This window comes from Oncorhynchus mykiss, chromosome 15 (assembly GCF_057628025.1).
Source record: "Oncorhynchus mykiss isolate SJ-2025 chromosome 15, ASM5762802v1, whole genome shotgun sequence".
NCBI lineage: Eukaryota > Metazoa > Chordata > Actinopteri > Salmoniformes > Salmonidae > Oncorhynchus > Oncorhynchus mykiss.
In genome coordinates this window covers 85764198-85789833 of record NC_143036.1, presented here as the reverse complement: position 1 = coordinate 85789833, position 25636 = coordinate 85764198, and the positions used below count along the sequence as shown (strand labels likewise).

Genomic DNA, 25636 nt, shown 5'->3' with positions numbered 1-25636 from the left:
TTGTCCTGATCCTGTCCACATTTTTAGACCCGGTGAAGACAATCAGTCAGATCATCCTGCCCCCCTCTGGAGGTCATCACACACACATCTTTAGACAGATCAGATGCATCTTTAGACAGATCAGATCATCCTGACCCCCCCCCCCCCCCCCCCGGAGGTCGTCAGATGCATCTTTAGACAGATCAGATCATCCTGACCCCTCTGGAGGTCGTCACACACACATCTTTAGACAGATCAGATCATCCTGCCCCCCTCGGGAGGTCATCAGATGCATCTTTAGACAGATAAGATCATCCTGACCCCCTCTGGATGTCGTCAGGTGCATCTTTAGACAAATCAGATGCATCTTTAGACAGATCAGATGCATCTTTAGACAGATCAGATCATCCTGACCCCTCTGGAGGTCGTCACACACACATCTTTAGACAGATCAGATCATCCTGCCCCCCTCGGGAGGTCATCAGATGCATCTTTAGACAGATAAGATCATCCTGACCCCCTCTGGATGTCGTCAGGTGCATCTTTAGACAAATCAGATGCATCTTTAGACAGATCAGATGCATCTTTAGACAGATCAGATCATCCTGACCCCCCCTCTGGAGGTCGTCACACACACATCTTTAGACAGATCAGATCATCATCAGATCCTGACAGATCTGGACAGAGAAACCATTCAGAACATTATGCAGCTCTCTAAAATCAGTGACAGGTGACACCATTGACTGTCTTCAGATCAGCGGAGTCCAATATTAGAACAGTATTACAGACTATTGCAGAGATGATTTATGAGTCCACAGAACAGTATTACAGACTATTACAGAGATGATTTATGAGTCCACAGAACAGTATTACAGACTATTGCAGAGATGATTTATGAGTCCACAGAACAGTATTACAGACTATTATAGAGATGCTTTATGAGTCCACAGAACAGTATTACAGAGATGATTTATGAGTCCACAGAACAGTATTACAGAGATGATTTATGAGTCCACAGAACAGTATTACAGACTATTATAGAGATGCTTTATGAGTCCACAGAACAGTATTACAGAGATGATTTATGAGTCCTGTCGTGGAAATTTCCTGTATTTACCAAATCATGAGAGCAAACCACACACAAGTCAGAGTTAGTTATCATAAAGTCCATCTTTAATTATATGAGCTCCATCACAACCCTGTGACTCTCAGATCGATTCAGTGTCTATAAATGAATTCTCTGAGAGTGCTTACACATTGCAACCGAGATCCTTTATAGCAAAGACACACATAGCCAGACAGCATCGGCATAATTTATCGTTCAGCTTTGTCTCCTAAACTATGTTATTTTCTCAAACTCAGAACCATAAAACAAATCCTCCATATCAACAGGCATATATCAAATCCATCCTATCTTGACAAGATCACAGAGACACAGTGACTGGCACACAGACATTGTGGAGCCAAGAGATACACGCTTGACCTCTCCCTTCTCTGCGGCCCAAACAACTTAGTCTTGACAGAGAACAGATACTGCAACCCGGCCACAGTATTATACAAAAATAGACATTCTGATGAGAAGTAACTTAGTCCTGACAGAGAACAGATGACTGCAACCCCGCCACAGTATTATACAAACACATTCTGATGAGAAGTAACTTACAAACATATGATGAATATAAAACATCTATGTTACCAACTAATTCTGATTATTCCCCAACAGTCCACAGAACAGTATTACAGACTATTACAGAGATGATTTATGAGTCCACAGAACAGTATTACAGACTATTACAGAGATGATTTATGAGTCCACAGAACAGTATTACAGACTATTACAGAGATGATTTATGAGTCCACAGAACAGTATTACAGACTATTACAGAGATGATTTATGAGTCCACAGAACAGTATTAAAGACTATTATAGAGATGCACTGACCACTACTAACTACAGCTGGGTTAGACAGACCCCTACAACAGCATCTGGCTCCTGTATGGGTCTGAGGAGACACTGACCACTACTAACTACAGCTGGGTTAGACAGACCCTACACAGCATGGCTAGTTACAACAGAATCTGGCCCCTGTATGGGTCTGAGGAGGCACTGACCACTACTAACTACAGCTGGGTTAGACAGACCCCTACAACAGCATCTGGCCCCTGTATGGGTCTGAGGAGACACTGACCACTACTAACTACAGCTGGGTTAGACAGACCCTACACAGCATGGCTAGTTACAACAGAATCTGGCCCCTGTATGGGTCTGAGGAGGCACTGACCACTACTAACTACAGCTGGGTTAGACAGACCCCTACAACAGTATCTGGCCCCTGTATGGGTCTGAGGAGGCACTGACCACTACTAACTACAGCTGGGTTAGACAGACCCCTACAACAGCATCTGGCCCCTGTATGGGTCTGAGGAGGCACTGACCACTACTAACTACAGCTGGGTTAGACAGACCCCTACAACAGCATCTGCCCCTGTATGGGTCTGAGGAGGCACTGTGGAACCACATATGAACTAACTGAAGACATATTCAGTTTAACAGTCTCCTGGTCAATCAGTGCACTGTGGAAACACATATGAACTAACTGAAGACATATTCAGTTTAACAGTCTCCTGGCCAATCAGTGCACTGTGGAACCACATATGAACTAACTGAAGACATATTCAGTTTAACAGTCTCCTGGCCAATCAGTGCACTGTGGAAACACATATGAACTAACTGAAGACATATTCAGTTTAACAGTCTCCTGGCCAATCAGTGCACTGTGGAACCACATATGAACTAACTGAAGACATATTCAGTTTAACAGTCTCCTGGCCAATCAGTGCACTGTGGAAACACATATGAACTAACTGAAGACATATTCAGTTTAACAGTCTCCTGGCCAATCAGTGCACTGTGGAACCACATATGAACTAACTGAAGACATATTCAGTTTAACAGTCTCCTGGTCAATCAGTGCACTGTGGAACCACATATGAACTAACTGAAGACATATTCAGTTTAACAGTCTCCTGGCCAATCAGTGCACTGTGGAACCACATATGAACTAACTGAAGACATATTCAGTTTAACAGTCTCCTGGCCAATCAGTGCACTGTGGAACCACATATGAACTAACTGAAGACATACTCAGTTTAACAGTCTCCTGGCCAATCAGTGCACTGTGGAACCACATATGAACTAACTGAAGACATATTCAGTTTAACAGTCTCCTGGCCAATCAGTGAACTGTGGAACCACATATGAACTAACTGAAGACATATTCAGTTTAACAGTCTCCTGGCCAATCAGTGCACTGTGGAACCACATATGAACTAACTGAAGACATATTCAGTTTAACAGTCTCCTGGCCAATCAGTGCACTGTGGAACCACATATGAACTAACTGAAGACATACTCAGTTTAACAGTCTCCTGGCCAATCAGTGAACTGTGGAACCACATATGAACTAACTGAAGACATATTCAGTTTAACAGTCTCCTGGCCAATCAGTGCACTGTGGAACCACATATGAACTAACTGAAGACATATTCAGTTTAACAGTCTCCTGGCCAATCAGTGAACTGTGGAACCAAATGATCTGTATTAAAAACGTCCCAGATCAACAGGAATCTGTCCGTATATGGAGTGAAAAGGATACCTGGTTGTGATTGGCAGTAGAGCCAGGACCAAGTGTCTGAGGATCTCTGCTGCAGTCTGGACACGTCAGTTAACTCCCCCCCCCCCCCAGGCCTAGTATGAGAGGCCTGCTGCAGTCTGGACACGTCACAGTCAGTTAACTCCCCCCCAGCCCCCCCCCCCCCCAGGCCTAGTATGAGAGGCCTGCTGCAGTCTGGACACGTCACAGTCAGTTAACTTTAACTCCCCCCCCAGCCACCCCCCAGGCCTAGTATGAGAGGCCTGCAGCAGTCTGGACACGTCACAGTCAGTTAACTTTAACTCCCCCCCCAGCCACCCCCCAGGCCTAGTATGAGAGGCCTGCTGCAGTCTGGGCACGTCACAGTCAGTTAACTTTAACTCCCCCCCCAGCCACCCCCCAGGCCTAGTATGAGAGGCCTGCTGCAGTCTGGACACGTCACAGTCAGTTAACTCCCACCGAGCCCCCCCCCCCCCAGGCCTAGTATGAGAGGCCTGCAGCAGTCTGGACACGTCACAGTCAGTTAACTTTAACTCCCCCCCCAGCCACCCCCCAGGCCTAGTATGAGAGGCCTGCTGCAGTCTGGGCACGTCACAGTCAGTTAACTTTAACTCCCCCCCCAGCCACCCCCCAGGCCTAGTATGAGAGGCCTGCTGCAGTCTGGACACGTCACAGTCAGTTAACTCCCACCGAGCCCCCCCCCCCCCAGGCCTAGTATGAGAGGCCTGCTGCAGTCTGGACACGTCACAGTCAGTTAACTTTAACTCCCCCCCCCAGCCACCCCCCAGGCCTAGTATGAGAGGCCTGCAGCAGAAGTTAGTGGTTAGCTCCAGTCCTCCAGGACAGGAAGGAAGGGCAGGTCGGTGCTACCCAGGTAGAGTCTCCCCTGGTGGGAGAACACGTCGCTGACGGCCCAGGTCAGGCTGCCTGTAGGGTCATGGAGACTCCCCAGCACCTCCCCTTCCCCGTCCAACTCCAACACCAGGCCGTATCTAGGCAACAGCATGTTGTACCAGCTCAGAGGAACCACCTGGAAGAAAACAGAACACAAGCTCCGGGCTTTAATATGTCATTTTATCATAGAAATACACTGGACAAAACATTAAGAACACCTTCCTCAGATTGAGTTGCTCCTCCCCTTTAGCCCTCAGAACAGCCTCAATTCGTCGGGCGTGGACTACAAGGTGTTGAAAGCGTTCCACAGGGATGCTGGCCCATGTCGACTCCACAAGGTGTTGAAAGCGTTCCACAGGGATGCTGGCCCATGTTGACTCCACAAGGTGTTGAAAGCGTTCCACAGGGATGCTGGCCCATGTCGACTCCAATGCTTCCCACTGTTGTGTCACGTCGGATGTGCTTCAGGTGGTGGATGATGGTTGATACACACGGGACACTGTTGAGTGTGTGAACCAGCAACGTTGCAGTTCTTGACCCAAACCGGTGCTCCTGGCACCTACTACCATAACCCGTTCAGACACTTCAACATGTTGTCTTGTCTATTCACCCTCTGAATGGCACACAGACACAATCCATGTCTCCATTGTCTCAAGGCTTAAAAATCCTTCTTCAACCCGTCTCCTCCCCTTCATCTACACTGATTGAAGTGGATTTAACAGGTGACATCGATAAGGGATCATAGACTGACCAGGTGAATCCAGGTGAAAGCTGTGTCATGGAAAGAGCAGGTGTTCTTAATGTTTTGTCCACTAAGTGTATATTCCTGGAAACATCCACCAGAACACAAAGGGAACAGACTTTACTATTAGTATTATACCACTGTACTATAATATTACTATAGCATCGTACATTCCAGAACAGTACTGTTTACATACATTATCTCCTCTAGAACACCATGTTGCTGTCTGAATTATCTCTTGTATTTATCTCCACTAGAACACCATGTTGCTGTCTGAATTATCTCTTGTATTTATCTCCACTAGAACACCATGTTGCTGTCTGAATTATCTCTTGTATTTATCTCCACTAGAACACCATGTTGCTGTCTGAATTATCTCTTGTATTTATCTCTGCTAGAACACCATGTTGCTGTCTGAATTATCTCTTGTATTTATCTCTGCTAGAACACCATGTTGCTGTCTGAATTATCTCTTGTATTTATCTCTACTAGAACACCATGTTGCTGTCTGAATTATCTCTTGTATTTATCTCCTCTAGAACACCATGTTGCTGTCTGAATTATCTCTTGTATTTATCTCTGCTAGAACACCATGTTGCTGTCTGAATTATCTCTTGTATTTATCTCCACTAGAACACCATGTTGCTGTCTGAATTATCTCTTGTATTTATCTCCACTAGAACACCATGTTGCTGTCTGAATTATCTCTTGTATTTATCTCTGCTAGAACACCATGTTGCTGTCTGAATTATCTCTTGTATTTATCTCTGCTAGAACACCATGTTGCTGTCTGAATTATCTCTTGTATTTATCTCTACTAGAACACCATGTTGCTGTCTGAATTATCTCTTGTATTTATCTCCACTAGAACACCATGTTGCTGTCTGAATTATCTCTTGTATTTATCTCCTCTAGAACACCATGTTGCTGTCTGAATTATCTCTTGTATTTATCTCCTCTAGAACACCATGTTGCTGTCTGAATTATCTCTTGTATTTATCTCCTCTAGAACACCATGTTGCTGTCTGAATTATCTCTTGTATTTATCTCTGCTAGAACACCATGTTGCTGTCTGAATTATCTCTTGTATTTATCTCCTCTAGAACACCATGTTGCTGTCTGAATTATCTCTTGTATTTATCTCTGCTAGAACACCATGTTGCTGTCTGAATTATCTCTTGTATTTATCTCCTCTAGAACACCATGTTGCTGTCTGAGTTATCTCTTGTATTTATCTCTACTAGAACACCATGTTGCTGTCTGAATTATCTCTTGTATTTATCTCCTCTAGAACACCATGTTGCTGTCTGAATTATCTCTTGTATTTATCTCTGCTAGAACACCATGTTGCTGTCTGAATTATCTCTTGTATTTATCTCCTCTAGAACACCATGTTGCTGTCTGAATTATCTCTTGTATTTATCTCTACTAGAACACCATGTTGCTGTCTGAATTATCTCTTGTATTTATCTCCTCTAGAACACCATGTTGCTGTCTGAATTATCTCTTGTATTTATCTCCTCTAGAACACCATGTTGCTGTCTGAATTATCTCTTGTATTTATCTCCTCTAGAACACCATGTTGCTGTCTGAATTATCTCTTGTATTTATCTCTACTAGAACACCATGTTGCTGTCTGAATTATCTCTTGTATTTATCTCCTCTAGAACACCATGTTGCTGTCTGAATTATCTCTTGTATTTATCTCTACTAGAACACCATGTTGCTGTCTGAATTATCTCTTGTATTTATCTCTACTAGAACACCATGTTGCTGTCTGAATTATCTCTTGTATTTATCTCCTCTAGAACACCATGTTGCTGTCTGAATTATCTCTTGTATTTATCTCCTCTAGAACACCATGTTGCTGTCTGAATTATCTCTTGTATTTATCTCCTCTAGAACACCATGTTGCTGTCTGAATTATCTCTTGTATTTATCTCCTCTAGAACACCATGTTGCTGTCTGAATTATCTCTAGTATTTATCTCTACTAGAACACCATGTTGCTGTCTGAATTATCTCTTGTATTTATCTCTACTAGAACACCATGTTGCTGTCTGAATTATCTCTTGTATTTATCTCCTCTAGAACACCATGTTGCTGTCTGAATTATCTCTTGTATTTATCTCCTCTAGAACACCATGTTGCTGTCTGAATTATCTCTTGTATTTATCTCCTCTAGAACACCATGTTGCTGTCTGAATTATCTCTAGTATTTATCTCCTCTAGAACACCATGTTGCTGTCTGAATTATCTCTTGTATTTATCTCTGCTAGAACACCATGTTGCTGTCTGAATTATCTCTTGTATTTATCTCCACTAGAACACCATGTTGCTGTCTGAATTATCTCTTGTATTTATCTCCACTAGAACACCATGTTGCTGTCTGAATTATCTCTTGTATTTATCTCTGCTAGAACACCATGTTGCTGTCTGAATTATCTCTTGTATTTATCTCTGCTAGAACACCATGTTGCTGTCTGAATTATCTCTTGTATTTATCTCTACTAGAACACCATGTTGCTGTCTGAATTATCTCTTGTATTTATCTCCTCTAGAACACCATGTTGCTGTCTGAATTATCTCTTGTATTTATCTCTGCTAGAACACCATGTTGCTGTCTGAATTATCTCTTGTATTTATCTCCTCTAGAACACCATGTTGCTGTCTGAATTATCTCTTGTATTTATCTCTGCTAGAACACCATGTTGCTGTCTGAATTATCTCTTGTATTTATCTCCTCTAGAACACCATGTTGCTGTCTGAATTATCTCTTGTATTTATCTCCTCTAGAACACCATGTTGCTGTCTGAATTATCTCTTGTATTTATCTCTACTAGAACACCATGTTGCTGTCTGAATTATCTCTTGTATTTATCTCTGCTAGAACACCATGTTGCTGTCTGAATTATCTCTTGTATTTATCTCTACTAGAACACCATGTTGCTGTCTGAATTATCTCTTGTATTTATCTCCTCTAGAACACCATGTTGCTGTCTGAATTATCTCTTGTATTTATCTCCACTAGAACACCATGTTGCTGTCTGAATTATCTCTTGTATTTATCTCCTCTAGAACACCATGTTGCTGTCTGAATTATCTCTTGTATTTATCTCCTCTAGAACACCATGTTGCTGTCTGAATTATCTCTTGTATTTATCTCCTCTAGAACACCATGTTGCTGTCTGAATTATCTCTTGTATTTATCTCCACTAGAACACCATGTTGCTGTCTGAATTATCTCTTGTATTTATCTCCTCTAGAACACCATGTTGCTGTCTGAATTATCTCTTGTATTTATCTCCTCTAGAACACCATGTTGCTGTCTGAATTATCTCTTGTATTTATCTCCTCTAGAACACCATGTTGCTGTCTGAATTATCTCTTGTATTTATCTCCTCTAGAACACCATGTTGCTGTCTGAATTATCTCTTGTATTTATCTCCTCTAGAACACCATGTTGCTGTCTGAATTATCTCTAGTATTTATCTCTGCTAGAATACAGCGGCTTGACCAAGTATTCACCCCTTGGTGTTTTTCCCATTTCGTTGCCTTACAACCTGGAATTAAAATAGATTTTTGGTGGGTTTTGTGTCATTTGATTTACACAAAATGCCGCCCACTTTGAAGATGCAAAATATTTGTTATTGTGAAAGAAACAAGAAATAAGACAAAAAAAAACAGAACTTGAACGTGCAAAACTATTCATCCCCCCCAAGGTCAAAACTTTGTAGAGCCTAACCCTTTTGCAGCAATTACAGCTGCAAGTATCTTGGGGTATGTCTCTATAAGCTTGGCACATCTAGCCACTGGGATTTCTGCCCATTCTTCAAGGCAAAACTGTTCCAGCTCCTTCAAGTTGGATGGGTTCCGCTGGTGTACAGCAATCTTTAAGTCATACCACAGATTCTCAAATGGATTGAGGCCTGGGATTTGACTAGGCATTTAAAATGTTTTCAAATGTTAAATTTAAATGTTTCCCCTTAAACCACCCAAGTGTTGCTTTAGCAGTATGCTTAGGGTCATTGTCCTGCTGGAAGGTGAACCTCCGTCCCAGTCTCAAATCTCTGGAAGACTGTAACAGGTTTCCCTCAAGAATTTCCCTGTATTTAGCGCCATCCATCATTCCTTCAATTCTGACCAGTTTCCCTGCTGATGAAAAACATCCCCACAGCATGATGCTGCCACCACCATGCTTCACTGTGGGGATGGTGTTCTCGGATGATGAGAGGTGTTGGGATTGCGCCAGGCATAGCGTTGTCCTTGATGGCCAAAAAGCTACATTTTAGTCTCATCTAGCCAGAGTACCTTCTTCCATATGTTTGGGGAGTCTCCCACATGCTTTGTGGCAAACACCAAACATATTTGCTTATTTTTTCTTTAAGCAATGGCTTTTTTTCTGACCACTCTTCCGTAAAGCCCAGCTCTGTGGAGTGTACGGCTTAAAGTGGTCCTATGGACAGATTCTCCCATCTCTGCTGTAGAGCTTTGCAGCTCCTTCAGGGTTATCTTTGGTCTCTTTGTTGCCTCTCTGATTAATGCCCTCCTTGCCTGGTCTGTGAGTTTTGGTGGGAGGCCCTCTCTTGGCAGGTTTGTTGTGGTGTGGTGCCATATTCATGTTTTAATAATGGATTTAATGGAGCTCCGTGGGATGTTCAAAGTTTCTGATATTGTTTTATAATCCAACCCTGATCAGTACTTCTCCACAACTTTGTCCCTGACCTGTTTGGAGAGCTCCTTGGTCTTCATGGTGCCCCTTGCTTAGTGGGGCCTTTCAGAGCAGGTGTATATATACACGTAGATCATGTGACACTTAGATTGCACACAGGTGGACTTTATTGAACTAATGATGTGACCTTCTGAAGGTAATTGGTTGCACCAGATCTTATGTAGGGGCTTCACAGCAGAGGGGGTGAATACATATGTACCCACCACTTTTCCATTTGAATTTATTTTACATTTATTGAAGTTATTTTCGTTTCACTTCACCGATTTGAACTAGTTTGTGTAGGTCCATTACATGCAATTCAAATACAAATCAATTGAAATTACAGGTTGTAACGCCAAGGGGGGTGAATATTTTAACAAGGCACTGTATCATGTTGCTGTCTGAATCATCTCTCGATGGGGGCTCTCTGTCCTCTCAGATTACTCTCTCTAGTCTCACTGCAGCCTGGAACAAAGAACACACAGGGGCCTGGGAGAGAGGTCTACAACACAGGGGCCTGGGAGAGAGGTCTACAACACATGGGCCAGAGAGAGAGGTCTACAACACAGAGGCCTGGGAGAGAGGTCTACAACACAGGGGCCTGGGAGAGAGGTCTACAACACAGGGGCCTGGGAGAGAGGTCAACAACACAGGGGCCTGGGAGAGAGGTCTACAACACAGGGGCCTGGGAGAGAGGTCAACAACACAGGGGCCTGGGAGAGAGGTCAACAACACAGGGGCCTGGGAGAGAGGGCTACAACACAGGGGCCTGGGAGAGAGGTCTACAACACAGGGGCCTGGGAGAGAGGTCTACAACACAGAGGTGTGGGAGAGAGGTCTACAACACAAGGGCCTGGGAGAGAGGTCTACAACACAGGGGCCTGGGAGAGAGGTCTACAACACAGGGGCCTGGGAGAGAGGTCTACAACACAGGGGCCTGGGAGAGAGGTCTACAACACAGAGGTGTGGGAGAGAGGTCTACAACACAGGGGCCTGGGAGAGAGGTCAACAACACAGGGGCCTGGGAGAGAGGTCAACAACACAGGGGCCTGGGAGAGAGGGCTACAACACAGGGGCCTGGGAGAGAGGTCTACAACACAGGGGCCTGGGAGAGAGGTCTACAACACAGGGGCCTGGGAGAGAGGTCTACAACACAGAGGTGTGGGAGAGAGGTCTACAACACAAGGGCCTGGGAGAGAGGTCTACAACACAGGGGCCTGGGAGAGAGGTCTACAACACAGGGGCCTGGGAGAGAGGTCTACAACACAGGGGCCTGGGAGAGAGGTCTACAACACAGAGGTGTGGGAGAGAGGTCTACAACACAGGGGCCTGGGAGAGAGGTCTACAAAACAGGGGCCTGGGAGAGAGGTCTACAACACAGGGGCCTGGGAGAGAGGTCTACAACACAGGGGCCTGGGAGAGAGGTCTACAACACAGGGGCCTGGGAGAGAGGTCTACCACAGGGGCCTGGGAGAAAGGTCAACAACACAGGGGCCTGGGAGAGAGGTCTACAACACAGGGGCCTGGGAGAGAGGTCTACAACACAGGGGCCTGGGAGAGAGGTCTACAACACAGGGGCCTGGGAGAGAGGTCTACAAAACAGGGGCCTGGGAGAGAGATCTACAACACAGGGGCCTGGGAGAGAGGTCTACAACACAGAGGTGTGGGAGAGAGGTCAACAACACAGGGGCCTGGGAGAGAGGTCTACCACAGGGGCCTGGGAGAGAGGTCTACAACACAGAGGTGTGGGAGAGAGGTCAACCACACAGGGGCCTGGGAGAGAGGTCAACAACACAGGGGCCTGGGAGAGAGGTCTACAACACAGAGGCCTGGGAGAGATTTCTACAACACAGGGGCCTGGGAGAGAGGTCTACAACACAGGGGCCTGGGAGAGAGATCAACAACACAGGGGCCTGGGAGAGAGGGCTACAACACAGAGGCCTGGGAGAGAGATCAACAACACATGGGCCTGGGAGAGAGGGCTACAACACAGAGGCCTGGGAGAGAGATCAACAACACATGGGCCTGGGAGAGAGGTCAACAACACAGGGGCCTGGGAGAGAGGTCAACAACACAGAAGCCTGGGAGAGAGATCAACAACACATGGGCCTGGGAGAGAGGTCTACAACACAGGGGCCTGGGAGAGAGGTCTACAACACAGGGGCCTGGGAGAGAGGTCTACAACACAGAGGTGTGGGAGAGAGGTCTACAACACAGGGGCCTGGGAGAGAGGTCTACAAAACAGGGGCCTGGGAGAGAGGTCTACAACACAGGGGCCTGGGAGAGAGGTCTACAAAACAGGGGCCTGGGAGAGAGGTCTACAACACATGGGCCTGGGAGAGAGGTCTACAACACAGGGGCCTGGGAGAGAGGTCTACAACACAGAGGTGTGGGAGAGAGGTCTACAACACAGGGGCCTGGGAGAGAGGTCTACAAAACAGGGGCCTGGGAGAGAGGTCTACAACACAGGGGCCTGGGAGAGAGGTCTACAAAACAGGGGCCTGGGAGAGAGGTCTACAACACATGGGCCTGGGAGAGAGGTCTACAACACATTGATGATGATGATGATGGTGAAACTAACCTTAGCCAGAAAGCGTTTGACCGCTGGGTACGGACCAATCAGGTCCAGGAATGGAGGCATGAGCTTCCTGAAGCGTGTGGTCGTTAGGCCAACCAGGAAGGTTCCACGGTCGCTAAGGCGGATGTTGTCAGGGTAACCTGGCATATTGTTCATGATGACCTCCTTGGTGCCAGCCTTGGGGCCTTTCAGCCAGTACCTACAGAGGTAGAGAGAGAAAAGGAACCATGAGTCATTCAAACAAAAGCCCTTTCAGCCAGTATCTGGAGGGAGGGAGGGAGGGAGGGAGGGAGGGAGGGAGATGGGAGGGAGGGAGGACAATGATTGTCATAGAACAAAAAGGCCTTTCTGTACTGTGAGGGTTAGGGTTCCTCTGTCCTGCTGATCAGCCACCTCTGATAACACAATGATATTTACATGTTAAAAGGAAAAACACAGGAAGGACAGTTAGTATGGAAAACACTGTCCTCCGTTGGTGTGTGTGTGTGTGTGTGTGTGTACCTGAGGATACACCCGATGCTGGTCTCGGCCAGCAGCAGGAAGCTCTCGTCAGGTGACAGGGCGATGCCATTGGGCATGTAGAGACCATCCAGTAGGACACCCACATGCCCTGACACGGGGTCAAAGGTCAGGAGACGACCCAGAGCGTTGGTCTCTATCACCTAGACGTTAGAGGTCAGGGGTTATAGAGCGTATAAAGAAGAAGGGTGATTTGTAGGAGTACAGAGCGACAGACCTCTAGTTTGACGTGTCGTCATCCCCAGCGAGAGGAGGAGTCTGTAAAGTAAATGATCCCAGTCTGAGAGGAGATCTCCAACCCGTTCAGGAACACAAACGGAACCCCGTTAGAGGTCAGGGGTTATAGAGCGTATAAAGAAGAAGGGTGATTTGTAGGAGTACAGAGCGACAGACCTCTAGTTTGACGTGTCGTCGTCCCCAGCGAGAGGAGGAGTCTGTAAAGTAAATGATCCCAGTCTGAGAGGAGATCTCCAACCCGTTCAGGAACGCAAACGGAACCCCATCAGCTCCTAGAGCACAAAGATATTACATTTGTTAACTGGATGTATATTAGCCTCACAAGCCTGACTTACCACATTTTGTTGCTTTATAGCCTTATTATAAAATCTATATATATATTTTTTAAATCCTCTCAATCAACACACAATACCCCATAATGACATCACAATACCCCACCATGACGTCACAATACCCCATAATGACATCACAATACCCTATAATGACACCACAATACCCCATAATGACACCACAATAACACATAATGACATCACAATAACCCATAATGACATCACAATAACCCATAATAACATCACAATACCCCATAATGACAAAGCAAAAACATTTTTGATAACTGTCAGACCTGCTGTCTAGTCAGAGTTAAGGTTAGGGGTTAGACTGTCAGACCTGCTGTCTAGTCAGAGTTAAGGTTAGGGGTTAGACTGTCAGACCTGCTGTCCAGTCAGAGTTAAGGTTAAGGGTTAGACTGTCAGACCTGCTGTCTAGTCAGAGTTAAGGTTAGGGGTTAGACTGTCAGACCTGCTGCCCAGTCAGAGTTAAGGTTAGGCTGTCAGACCTGCTGTCCAGTCAGAGTTAAGGTTAGGGGTTAGACTGTCAGACCTGCTGTCCAGTCAGAGTTAAGGTTAGACTGTCAGACCTGCTGTCCAGTCAGAGTTAAGGTTAGGGGTTAGACTGTCAGACCTGCTGTCCAGTCAGAGTTAAGGTTAGACTGTCAGACCTGCTGTCCAGTCAGAGTTAAGGTTAGACTGTCAGACCTGCTGTCCAGTCAGAGTTAAGGTTAGGGGTTAGACTGTCAGACCTGCTGTCCTTTCAGAGTTAAGGTTAGGGGTTAGACTGTCAGACCTGCTGTCCAGTCAGAGTTAAGGTTAGGGGTTAGACTGTCAGACCTGCTGTCCTTTCAGAGTTAAGGTTAGGGGTTAGACTGTCAGACCTGCTGTCCAGTCAGAGTCAAGGTTAGACTGTCAGACCTGCTGTCCAGTCAGAGTTAAGGTTAGACTGTCAGACCTGCTGTCCAGTCAGAGATAAGGTTAGACTGTCAGACCTGCTGTCCAATCAGAGATAAGGTTAGGGGTTAGACTGTCAGACCTGCTGTCCAGTCAGAGTTAAGGTTAGACTGTCAGACCTGCTGTCCAATCAGAGTTAAGGTTAGGGGTTAGAATGTCAGACCTGCTGTCCAGTCAGAGTTAAGGTTAGACTGTCAGACCTGCTGTCCAGTCAGACTTAAGGTTAGACTGTCAGACCTGCTGTCCAGTCAGAGTTAAGGTTAGACTGTCAGACCTGCTGTCCAGTCAGAGTTAAGGTTAGGGGTTAGACTGTCAGACCTGCTGTCTAGTCAGAGTTAAGGTTAGGGGTTAGACTGTCAGACCTGCTGTCCAGTCAGAGTTAAGGTTAGGGGTTAGACTGTCAGACCTGCTGTCCAGTCAGAGTTAAGGTTAGACTGTCAGACCTGCTGTCCAGTCAGAGTTAAGGTTAGGGGTTAGACTGTCAGACCTGCTGTCCAGTCAGAGTTAAGGTTAGACTGTCAGACCTGCTGTCCAGTCAGAGTTAAGGTTAGGGGTTAGACTGTGAATGATAAGACCTTGTTTGCTGTCCAGTAGCAGACTATGGTGTCCAGTCTGGGGGTTAGGGGTCAGGGGTCAACAGTGTTGCTGTCCAGTAGCAGGGTCTTGTGTCCAGTCTGGGGGTTACCTGTCAACTGTGTTGCTGTCCAGTAGCAGGGTCTTGTGTCCAGTCTGGAGGTTAGGGGTCAGGGGTTAACCGTGTTGCTGTCCAGTAGCAGGGTCTTGTGTCCAGTCTGGGGATAGGGGATGTTACCTGTCTTGCTGTCCAGTAGCAGGGTCTTGTGTCCAGTCTGGGGGTCAACAGAAAACAGCCCAAAGTAGGAGTCCGCTACGATCAGCTGACCACCACTGTCCAACCGCACACCATGAGGACGACCACAGACTGGCTCATAGTCTGTCCTGCTACCTAGTGGACCAACAGAGATAACATCACAGTCTGTCCTGATACCTAGAGGACCAACAGAGATAACATCACAGTCTGTCCTGCTACCTAGAGGACCAACAGAGATAACATCACAGTCTGTCCTGCTACCTAGAGGACCAACAGAGATAACATCACAGTCTGTCCTGCTACCTAGAGGACCAACAGAGATAACATCACAGTCTGTCCTGCTACCTTGGAGGACCAACAGAGATATCACAGTCTGTCCTGCTACCTAGAGGACCAACAGAGATAACATCACAGTCTGTCCTGCTACCTAGAGGACCAACAGAGATAACATCAGTCTGTCCTGCTACCTAGAGGACCAACAGAGATAACATCAGTCTGTCCTGCTACCTAGAGGACCAACAGAGATAACATCACAGTCTGTCCTGCTACCTAGAGGACCAACCGAGATAACATCACAGTCTGTCCTGCTACCTAGAGGACCAACAGAGATAACATCACAGTCTGTCCTGCTACCTAGAGGACCAACAGAGATATCACAGTCTGTCCTGCTACCTAGAGGACCAACAGAGATAACATCACAGTCTGTCCTGCTACCTAGAGGACCAACAGAGATAACATCACAGTCTGTCCTGCTACCTAGAGGACCAACAGAGATAACATCAGTCTGTCCTGCTACCTAGAGGACCAACAGAGATAACATCACAGTCTGTCCTGCTACCTAGAGGACCAACAGAGATAACATCACAGTCTGTCCTGCTACCTAGTGGACCAACAGAGATAACATCACAGTCTGTCCTGCTACCTAGAGGACCAACAGAGATAACATCAGTCTGTCCTGCTACCTAGAGGACCAACAGAGATAACATCACAGTCTGTCCTGCTACCTAGAGGACCAACAGAGATAACATCACAGTCTGTCCTGCTACCTAGAGGACCAACAGAGATAACATCAGTCTGTCCTGCTACCTAGAGGACCAACAGAGATAACATCACAGTCTGTCCTGCCCTCTTTCGGTCTCTCCATCTCCCGTCTGGAACAACATCAGAGGATTTCTAGAGATTTACTAGACCGTCTCTAACACAACCTGACACACACACAACCTGACACACACACAACCTGACACACACACACACAACCTGACACACACACACACACACACAACCTGGCACACACACACACACAACCTGGCACACACACACAACCTGGCACACACACAAACGTCTGTTTTGGCCAGAGCTCCGAGGAAGACAATCGGCTGCCGGCCACATCAACAGAGATCTGAACAGAACACGTTCCCACAGCTAAACACTTCCCAACAGAAGAGTCAGTGTTCCACACCACGGGTCACAGAACATCTGTAATATTCAGGTCCTCCTCCTTTTCTAAATGTTTTCTCACCTGTTTCATACCTACTGAACTGAACACAGCCCTGTAGACCCCAGACAGATTCCATCATACATCAATAAGCCTGCTATAATTACTGACCACACTTCTACTACTGTTAGCTAGCCAGATAGCCATGAAGAACTGTGAGCTAGCCAGATAGCCATGAAGAACTGTGAGCTAGCCAGATAGCCACGAAGAATTGTTAGCTAGCCAGATAGCCACGAAGAATTGTTAGCTAGCCAGATAGCCACGAAGAATTGTTAGCTAGCCAGATAGCCACGAAGAATTGTTAGCTAGCCAGATAGCCACGAAGAATTGTTAGCTAGCCAGATAGCCACAAATAATTGTTAGCTAGCCAGATAGCCACAAAGAATTGTTAGCTAGCCAGATAGCCACGAAGAATTGTTAGCTAGCCAGATAGGGGGAGTGCTGCTCAGCGTGAGGTAATACAGTAGGGGGAGTGCTGCTCAGCGTGAGGTAATACAGTATGGGGCGTGCTGCTCAGCGTGAGGTAATACAGTATGGGGCGTGCTGCTCAGCGTGAGGTAATACAGTAGGGGGAGTGCTGCTCAGCGTGAGGTAATACAGTAGGGGCGCGCTGCTCAGCGTGAGGTAATACAGTAGGGGCGCGCTGCTCAGCAGGAGGTAATACAGTAGGGGGAGTTAGTTACTGACCACACTCCTGTAAGTCCTGTCCCATGTGGGTGATGAGTTAGGGTTAGTTAGTTACTGACCACACTCCTGTAAGTCCTGTCCCACGTGGGTGATGAGTTAGGGTGGGTGATGAGTTAGGGTTAGTTAGTTAGTTAGTTAGTTACTGACCACATTCCTGTAAGTCCTGTCCCACGTGGGTGATGCGTTAGGGTTAGTTAGTTACTGACCACTCGTGTAAGTCATGTCCCACGTGGGTGATGAGTTAGTTAGTTAGTTAGTTAGTTAGTTAGTTAGTTAGTTAGTTAGTTAGTCAGTTAGTTACGTGGGTGATGAGTTAGGGTTAGTTAGTTAGTTACTGACCGCACTCCTGTAAGTCCTGTCCCACGTTGGTGATGAGTTAGGGTAAGTTAGTTAGTTAGTTAGTTAGTTAGTTAGTTAATTACTGACCACACTCCTGTAAGTCCCGTCCCACGTGGGTGATGAGTTAGGGTTAGTTAGCGTTGGTTCGTTAGTTAGCGTTAGGGTTGGGTAGTTAGTTAGCGTTAGGGTTGGTTAGTTAGTTAGTTAGTTAGTTACTGACCACACTCCTGTAAGTCCTGTCCCATGTGGGTGATGAGGGTTAGAGTCTCCTGATGGATCCTCCACAGCTTCCCATCCACCGTCCCTGTGTACACGTTACCTAGGAGACACCAGAGGTTAGAGGTCAGGGGTCAGACAGGCCACATAGTTCTAAAAAGGTATTTCCACTCAAAGGTCATATAAACACTGAGGAGGCGGATGAAAGACCAACAGACAGGATTCAATTAAAACATGCTGAATGAAAGACCAACAGACAGGATTCAATTAAAACATGCTGAATGAAAGACCAACAGACAGGATTCAATTAAAACATGCTGAATGAAAGACCAACAGACAGGATTCAATTAAAACATGCTGAATGAAAGACCAACAGACAGGATTCAATTAAAACATGCTGAATGAAAGACCAACAGACAGGATTCAATTAAAACATGCTGAATGAAAAACAACTCAGACAAGAGTTCTTACCCTCCGGGTCCGCAGTGAAGGATTCTGGTCCATGCAGTTGTCCAGTGAACAGCCTGCGTCCGTTCTGTAGTCTGGTGTTGACAGCCAGCGGGCCCTCCAGGAGCGGAGGGGGTCCCTTGAATCTGACAGACAATAATTATTTAACCCTTTACCCCCTAAACTGACAGACAATAACCTTTAACCCCTAAACTGACAGACAATAACCTTTACCCCCTAAACTGACAGACAATAACATTTAACCCCTAAACTGACAGACAATAACCTTTAACCCCTAAACTGACAGACAATAACCTTTAACCCCTAAACTGACAGACAATAATCTTTAACCCCTAAACTGACAGACAATAACCTTTAACCCTTAACCCCTAAACTGTTTCCCTCTGATAACACCAACCTGTCTCAAAACACAACTCTTCAACTCCAATAATCCTTAACCCCCTACACAATAAAATAACAATAACGAGGCTATATACAGGTGGTACCTGTACCGAGTCAATGTGTGGGGGTACAGGTTAGTAATGAGGCTATATACAGGTGGTACCTGTACCGGGGTCAATGTGTGGGGGTACAGGTTAGTAATGAGGTTATATGTACATGTGACTATGCATAGATAATAAACAGCAAGTAACAACAGCGTAAACACGAAGGGGATCAATGTAAATAGTCCAGTGGCCGTTTGATTAACTGTTTAGAAGCTGTTCAGGAGTCTGATGGCTTGGGGGTAGAAGCTGTTCAGGAGTCTGATGGCTTGGGGGTAGAAGCTGTTCAGCAGTCTGATGGCTTGGGGGTGGAAGCTGTTCAGCAGTCTGATGGCTTGGGGGTAGAAGCTGTTCAGCAGTCTGATGGCTTGGAGGTAGAAGCTGTTCAGCAGTCTGATGGCTTGGTGGGTAGAAGCTGTTCAGCAGTCTGATGGCTTGGGGGTAGAAGCTGTTCAGCAGTCTGATGGTTTGGGGGTAGAAGCTGCTCAGCAGTCTGATGGTTTGGGGGTAGAAGCTGTTCAGCAGCCTGATGGCTTGGGGGTAGAAGCTGTTCAGCAGTCTGATGGTTTGGGGGTAGAAGCTGCTCAGCAGTCTGATGGTTTGGGGGTAGAAGCTGTTCAGCAGTCTGATGGCTTGGTGGGTAGAAGCTGTTCAGCAGTCTGATGGCTTGGGGGTAGAAGCTGTTCAGCAGTCTGATGGTTTGGGGGTAGAAGCTGCTCAGCAGTCTGATGGTTTGGGGGTAGAAGCTGTTCAGCAGTCTGATGGCTTGGAGGTAGAAGCTGTTCAGCAGTCTGATGGCTTGGAGGTAGAAGCTGTTCAGCAGTCTGATGGCTTGGGGGAAGAAGCTGTTCAGCAGTCTGATGGCTTGGGGGTAGAAGCTGTTCAGCAGTCTGATGGCTTGGGGGTAGAAGCTGTTCAGCAGTCTGATGGCTTGAGGGTGGAAGCTGTTCAGCAGTCTAATGGCTTGTGGGTAGAAGCTGTTCAGCAGTCTGATGGCTTGGGGGTAGAAGCTGTTCAGCAGCCTGATGGCCTGGGGGTAGAAGCTGTTAAGGAGCCTGATGGCTTGGGGGTAGAAGCTGTTAAGGAGCCTGATGGCTTGGGGGTAGAAGCTGTTCAGGAGCCTGATGGCTTGGGGGTAGAAGCTGTTAAGGAGCCTGATGGCTTGGGGGGAGAAGCTGTTCAGCAGTCTGTTGGCTTGGGGGTAGAAGCTGTTTAGCAGCCTGATGGCTTGGAGGTAGAAGCTGTTTAGCAGCCTGATGGCTTGGAGGTAGAAGCTGTTCAGCAGTCTGATGGCTTGGGGGTAGAAGCTGTTAAGGAGCCTTTTGGATCCAGACTTGCTATTCTGGTACCGCTTGCCGTGCGGTAGCAGAGAGAACAGTCTGTGACTAGGGTGGCTGGGGCCTTTGACCATTTTTAGGGCCTTCCTCTGGCATCGCCTGGTATAGAGGTCCTGGAAAGCAGGAAGCTTGGCCCCAGTGATGTACTAGGTCGTACGCACTACCCTCTGTAGTGCCTTGTGGTCGGAAGTCGAGCAGTTGCATTACCAGGCGGTGATGAAACCAGTCACCCTAGTCACAGACTGTTCTCTCTGCTACCGCACGGCAAGAGGTACCAGATTAGCAAGTCTGGCGGTGATGCAACTCTCAATGGTGCAGCTGTAGAACCTTTTGAGGATCTCAGGACCCATGCCAAATCTTTTCAGTTTCCTGAGGGGGAATAAGTTTTGTCGTGCCCGCTTCACGACTGTCATGGTGTGTTTGGACCATGATAGTTTGTTGGTGATGTGGACATCAAGGAACTTGAAGCTCTCAACCTGCTCCACTACAGCCCCGTCGATGAGAATGGGGGTGTGCTCGGTCCTCCTTTTCCTGTAGTCCACAATCATCTCCTTTGTCTTGATCACGTTGAGGGAGAGGTTGTTGTCCTGGCACCACACGGCCAGGTCTCTGATCTCCTCCCTATAGTCTGTCTCATCGTTGTCGGTGATCAGGCCTACCACCGTTGTGTCATCAGCAAACTTAATGATGGTGTAGGAGTCGTGCCTGGCAGTGCAGTCATGAGTGAACAGGGAGTACAGGAGGGGACTGAGCACGCACCCCTGAGGGGCCCCCGTGTTGAGGATCAGCGTGGCGGATGTGTTGTTAACTACCCTTACCACCTAGGGGCGGCCCGTCAGGAAGTCCAGGATCCAGTTGCAGAGGGAGGTGTTTAGTCCCAGGGTCCTTAGCTTAGTGATGAGCTTTGAGGGCGCTATGGTGTTGAACGCTGAGCTGTAGTCAATGAACAGCATTCTCACACAGGTGTTCCTTTTGTCCAGGTGGGAAAGAGCAGGGTGGAATGCAATAGAGATTGCATCATCTGTGGATCTGTCGGGGCGGTATGCAAATGAGGGTGGCTCTAGTGTTTCTGGGATGATGGTGTTGATGTGAGCCATGACCAGCCTTTCAAAGCACTTCATGGCTACGGACGTGAGTATTAGTTTGCAAGCCGACGAGCATCAGAGCCGGTGTGGTGTGTCTGTACTTACATGTAAGGCTGAGGGTTTATGGGTGAGGGGAGGAGGTAGACCCCTACAGCCACCGATAGCAGGACCACTGATATCCCTCTCTTCCCTAGCCTGAAGACAAGAGACAACACAACAGATATCAGGACCACTAATATCCCTCTCTTCCCTAGCCTGAAGACAAGAGACAACACAACAGATACAGTGCCTTGCGAAAGTATTCGGCCCCCTTGAACTTTGCGACCTTTTGCCACATTTCAGGCTTCAAACATAAAGATATAAAACTGTATTTTTTTGTGAAGAATCAACAACAAGTGGGACACAATCATGAAGTGGAACGACATTTATTGGATATTACAAACTTTTTTAACAAATCAAAAACTGAAAAATTGGGCGTGCAAAATTATTCAGCCCCTTTACTTTCAGTGCAGCAAACTCTCTCCAGAGGTTCAGTGAGGATCTTTGAATGATCCAATGTTGACCTAAATGACTAATGATGATAAATACAATCCACCTGTGTGTAATCAAGTCTCCGTATAAATGCACCTGCACTGTGATAGTCTCAGAGGTCCGTTAAAAGCGCAGAGAGCATCATGAAGAACAGGGAACACACCAGGCAGGTCCGAGATACTGTTGTGAAGAAGTTTAAAGCCGGATTTGGATACAAAAAGATTTCCCAAGCTTTAAACATCCCAAGGAGCACTGTGCAAGCGATAATATTGAAATGGAAGTAGTATCAGACCACTGCAAATCTACCATGACCTGGCCGTCCCTCTAAACTTTCAGCTCATACAAGGAGAAGACTGATCAGAGATGCAGCCAAGAGGCCCATGATCACTCTGGATGAACTGCAGAGATCTACAGCTGAGGTGGGAGACTCTGTCCATAGGACAACAATCAGTCGTATATTGCACAAATCTGGCCTTTATGGAAGAGTGGCAAGAAGAAAGCCATTTCTTAAAGATATCCATAAAAAGTGTTGTTTAAAGTTTGCCACAAGCCACCTGGGAGACACACCAAACATGTGAAAGAAGGTGCTCTGGTCAGATGAAACCAAAATTGAACTTTTTGTCAACAATGCAAAACGTTATGTTTGGCGTAAAAGCAACACAGCTCATCACCCTGAACACACCATCCCCACTGTCAAACATGGTAGTGGCAGCATCATGGTTTGGGCCTGCTTTTCTTCAGCAGGGACAGGGAAGATGGTTAAAATTGATGGGAAGATGGATGGAGCCAAATACAGGACCATTCTGGAAGAAAACCTGATGGAGTCTGCAAAAGACCTGAGACTGGGACGGAGATTTGTCTTCCAACAAGACAATGATCCAAAACATAAAGCAAAATCTACAATGGAATGGTTCAAAAATAAACATATCCAGGTGTTAGAATGGCCAAGTCAAAGTCCAGACCTGAATCCAATCGAGAATCTGTGGAAAGAACTGAAAACTGCTGTTCACAAATGCTCTCCATCCAACCTCACTGAGCTCGAGCTGTTTTGCAAGGAGGAATGGGAAAACATTTCAGTCTCTCGATGTGCAAAACTGATAGAGACATACCCCAAGCGACTTACAGCTGTAATCGCAGCAAAAGGTGGCGCTACAAAGTATTAACTTAAGGGGGCTGAATAATTTTGCACGCCCAATTTTTCAGTTTTTGATTTGTTAAAAAAGTTTGAAATATCCAATAAATGTCGTTCCACTTCATGATTGTGTCCCACTTGTTGTTGATTCTTCACAAAAAAATACAGTTTTATATCTTTATGTTTGAAGCCTGAAATGTGGCAAATGGTCGCAAAGTTCAAGGGGGCCGAATACTTTCGCAAGGCACTGTATCAGGACCACTAATATCCCTCTCTTCCCTAGCCTGAAGACAAGAGACAACACAACAGATATCAGGACCACTAATATCCCTCTCTTCCCTAGCCTGAAGACAAGAGACAACACAACAGATATCACATGTACACTGACTGGACAAAACATTAAGAACACAGTCCTAACATTGAGTTGCACCACCCCCCACTCCACCACCACCCCCCACTCCACCAACACCCCCCACTCCACCAACACCCCCCACTCCACCACCCTGCTCCCCCACCACACCACCCTGCTACCCCACCACCCTGGCTACAGGGCAATGGTACAGTATCTTATCCCTTATCTGTCTGGCTACAGGGCAATGGTACAGTATGTTATCCCTTATCTGTCTGGCTACAGGGCAATGGTACAATATGTTATCCCTTATCTGTCTTGCTACAGGACAATGGTACAGTATGTTATCCCTTATCTGTCTGGCTACAGGGCAATGGTACAGTATGTTATCCCTTATCTGACTGGCTACAGGGCAATGGTACAGTATGTTATCCCTTATCCCATATCTGACTGGCATTCATCCAGCAGTAGCCCATCTACCAAAACATGACTGTGGTCATTCATCCAGCAGTAGCCTATCTACCAAAACATGACTGTGATCATTCATCTAGCAGTAGCCTGTCTACCAAAACATGACTGTGGTCATTCATCCAGCAGTAGCCTGTCTACCAAAACATGACTGTGGTCATTCATCCAGCAGTAGCCTGTCTACCAAAACATGACTGTGGTCATTCATCCAGCAGTAGCCTGTCTACCAAAAAGACAGTTACTCTACGAACTTGTTTTTGAGGGACAAGTAGACTCATGCTTAAAATCGTTCACGTAACTACATTATTGTTTTATCACAAAGCAAAACAACTCCGGTAAAAACTTACATAGTGAATCCCTCTGCAGCTCGCGCCCGTCCGGTTAGATCACAGTCCGGTTGGATCCTGTCTCCGGTGAGACTCGCCGCCATGAAGGAAAGTAGTTTTCTGTTCTGGTGAGCGCCGCGGGAGAGGGGTAGTCTGTTTCAGCTGAGAGAGACTGAGAGTGAGTGTGTGTGTGTGGGGACTGAGAGTGAGTGATTTTAAAAAGAGTTCATCCAGAGGACAGAAGACTGGAAGGGGAGGAGTGAGACGGACTGGGGGAGGTTTATTTACCATGTTTTCTTCTTCCTCAACTATCATGATATTGTTTAGCCACTAGGGGGAGCCACCTGACAGGCCCTGGGACTGAACAGGCTGTTTCCAAGTCAACTTTTATTTGTCACATGCTTTGTAAACAACAGGTTGATGCTATACCCCCACACCAGCACGACCAGGACACACAGGTTGATATTATACCCCTACACCAGTACGACCAGGACACACAGGTTGATGTTATACCCCCACACCAGCACGACCAGGACACACAGGTTGATGTTATACCCCCACACCAGCACGAACAGGACACACAGGTTGATGTTATACCCCCACACCAGCACGACCAGGACACACAGGTTGATGTTATACCCCCACACCAGCACGACCAGGACACACAGGTTGATGTTATACCCCCACACCAGCACGACCAGGACACACAGGTTGATGTTATACCCCCACACCAGCACGACCAGGACACACAGGTTGATATTATACCCCCACACCAGCATGACCAGGACACACAGGTTGATGTTATACCCCCACACCAGCACGACCAGGACACACAGGTTGATATTATACCCCCACACCAGCATGACCAGGACACACAGGTTGACGTTACACCCCCACGCCAGCACGACCAGGACACACAGGTTGATGTTATACCCCCACACCAGCACGACCAGGACACACAGGTTGATATTATACCCCCACACCAGCACGACCAGGACACACAGGTTGATGTTATACCCCCACACCAGCACGACCAGGACACACAGGTTGATGTTATACCCCCACACCAGCACGACCAGGACACACAGATTGATATTATACCCCCACACCAGCACGACCAGGACACACAGGTTGATGTTATACCCCCACACCAGCACGACCAGGACACACAGGTTGATGTTATACCCCCACACCAGCACGACCAGGACAAACAGGTTGACGTTACACCCCCACGCCAGCACGACCAGGACACACAGGTTGATGTTATACCCCCACACCAGCACGACCAGGACACACAG

At 46.8% G+C, this 25636-nt stretch overlaps 1 protein-coding gene across 2 annotated transcripts; it reads right to left on the bottom strand.

Moving 5' to 3' along the window:
* Positions 1-1130: 1130 nt before the first annotated feature.
* zgc:194209 (strictosidine synthase family protein) lies at positions 1131-24672 on the bottom strand. Of its 2 annotated transcripts, XM_090201480.1 has the most exons (9): positions 24360-24672; positions 21638-21727; positions 18632-18753; positions 18165-18263; positions 15406-15558; positions 13468-13583; positions 13057-13217; positions 12559-12754; positions 1131-4661 (listed from the first exon to the last, which is right to left on the bottom strand). In XM_090201480.1, the coding sequence occupies exons 1-9, from the start codon at positions 24440-24442 to the stop codon at positions 4455-4457; spliced, it is 1227 nt and encodes a 408-aa protein (XP_090057606.1). In that variant the 5' UTR covers positions 24443-24672; the 3' UTR covers positions 1131-4454. The 2 variants fall into 2 exon arrangements, with proteins under 2 accessions (XP_090057606.1, XP_090057607.1); XM_090201481.1 differs by lacking the exons at positions 18165-18263; positions 18632-18753; positions 21638-21727; positions 24360-24672 and adding an exon at positions 17606-17726 and having other exon boundaries at positions 4336-4661.
* Positions 24673-25636: the final 964 nt, after the last annotated feature.

Bases quoted from the DNA above. Each gene is read 5' to 3' on its own strand.
- zgc:194209 (XM_090201480.1), bottom strand. From the start codon at position 24,442: ATGGCGGCGAGTCTCACCGGAGACAGGATCCAACCGGACTGTGATCTA. The intron at 18,754-21,637 runs GTAAGTACAGAC...ATTGTCTGTCAG, and splicing joins ATAAACCCTCAGCCTTACAT to ATTCAAGGGACCCCCTCCGC. The intron at 4,662-12,558 runs GTTAGTTTCACC...GTTTTCTTCCAG, and splicing joins TCAAACGCTTTCTGGCTAAG to GTGGTTCCTCTGAGCTGGTA.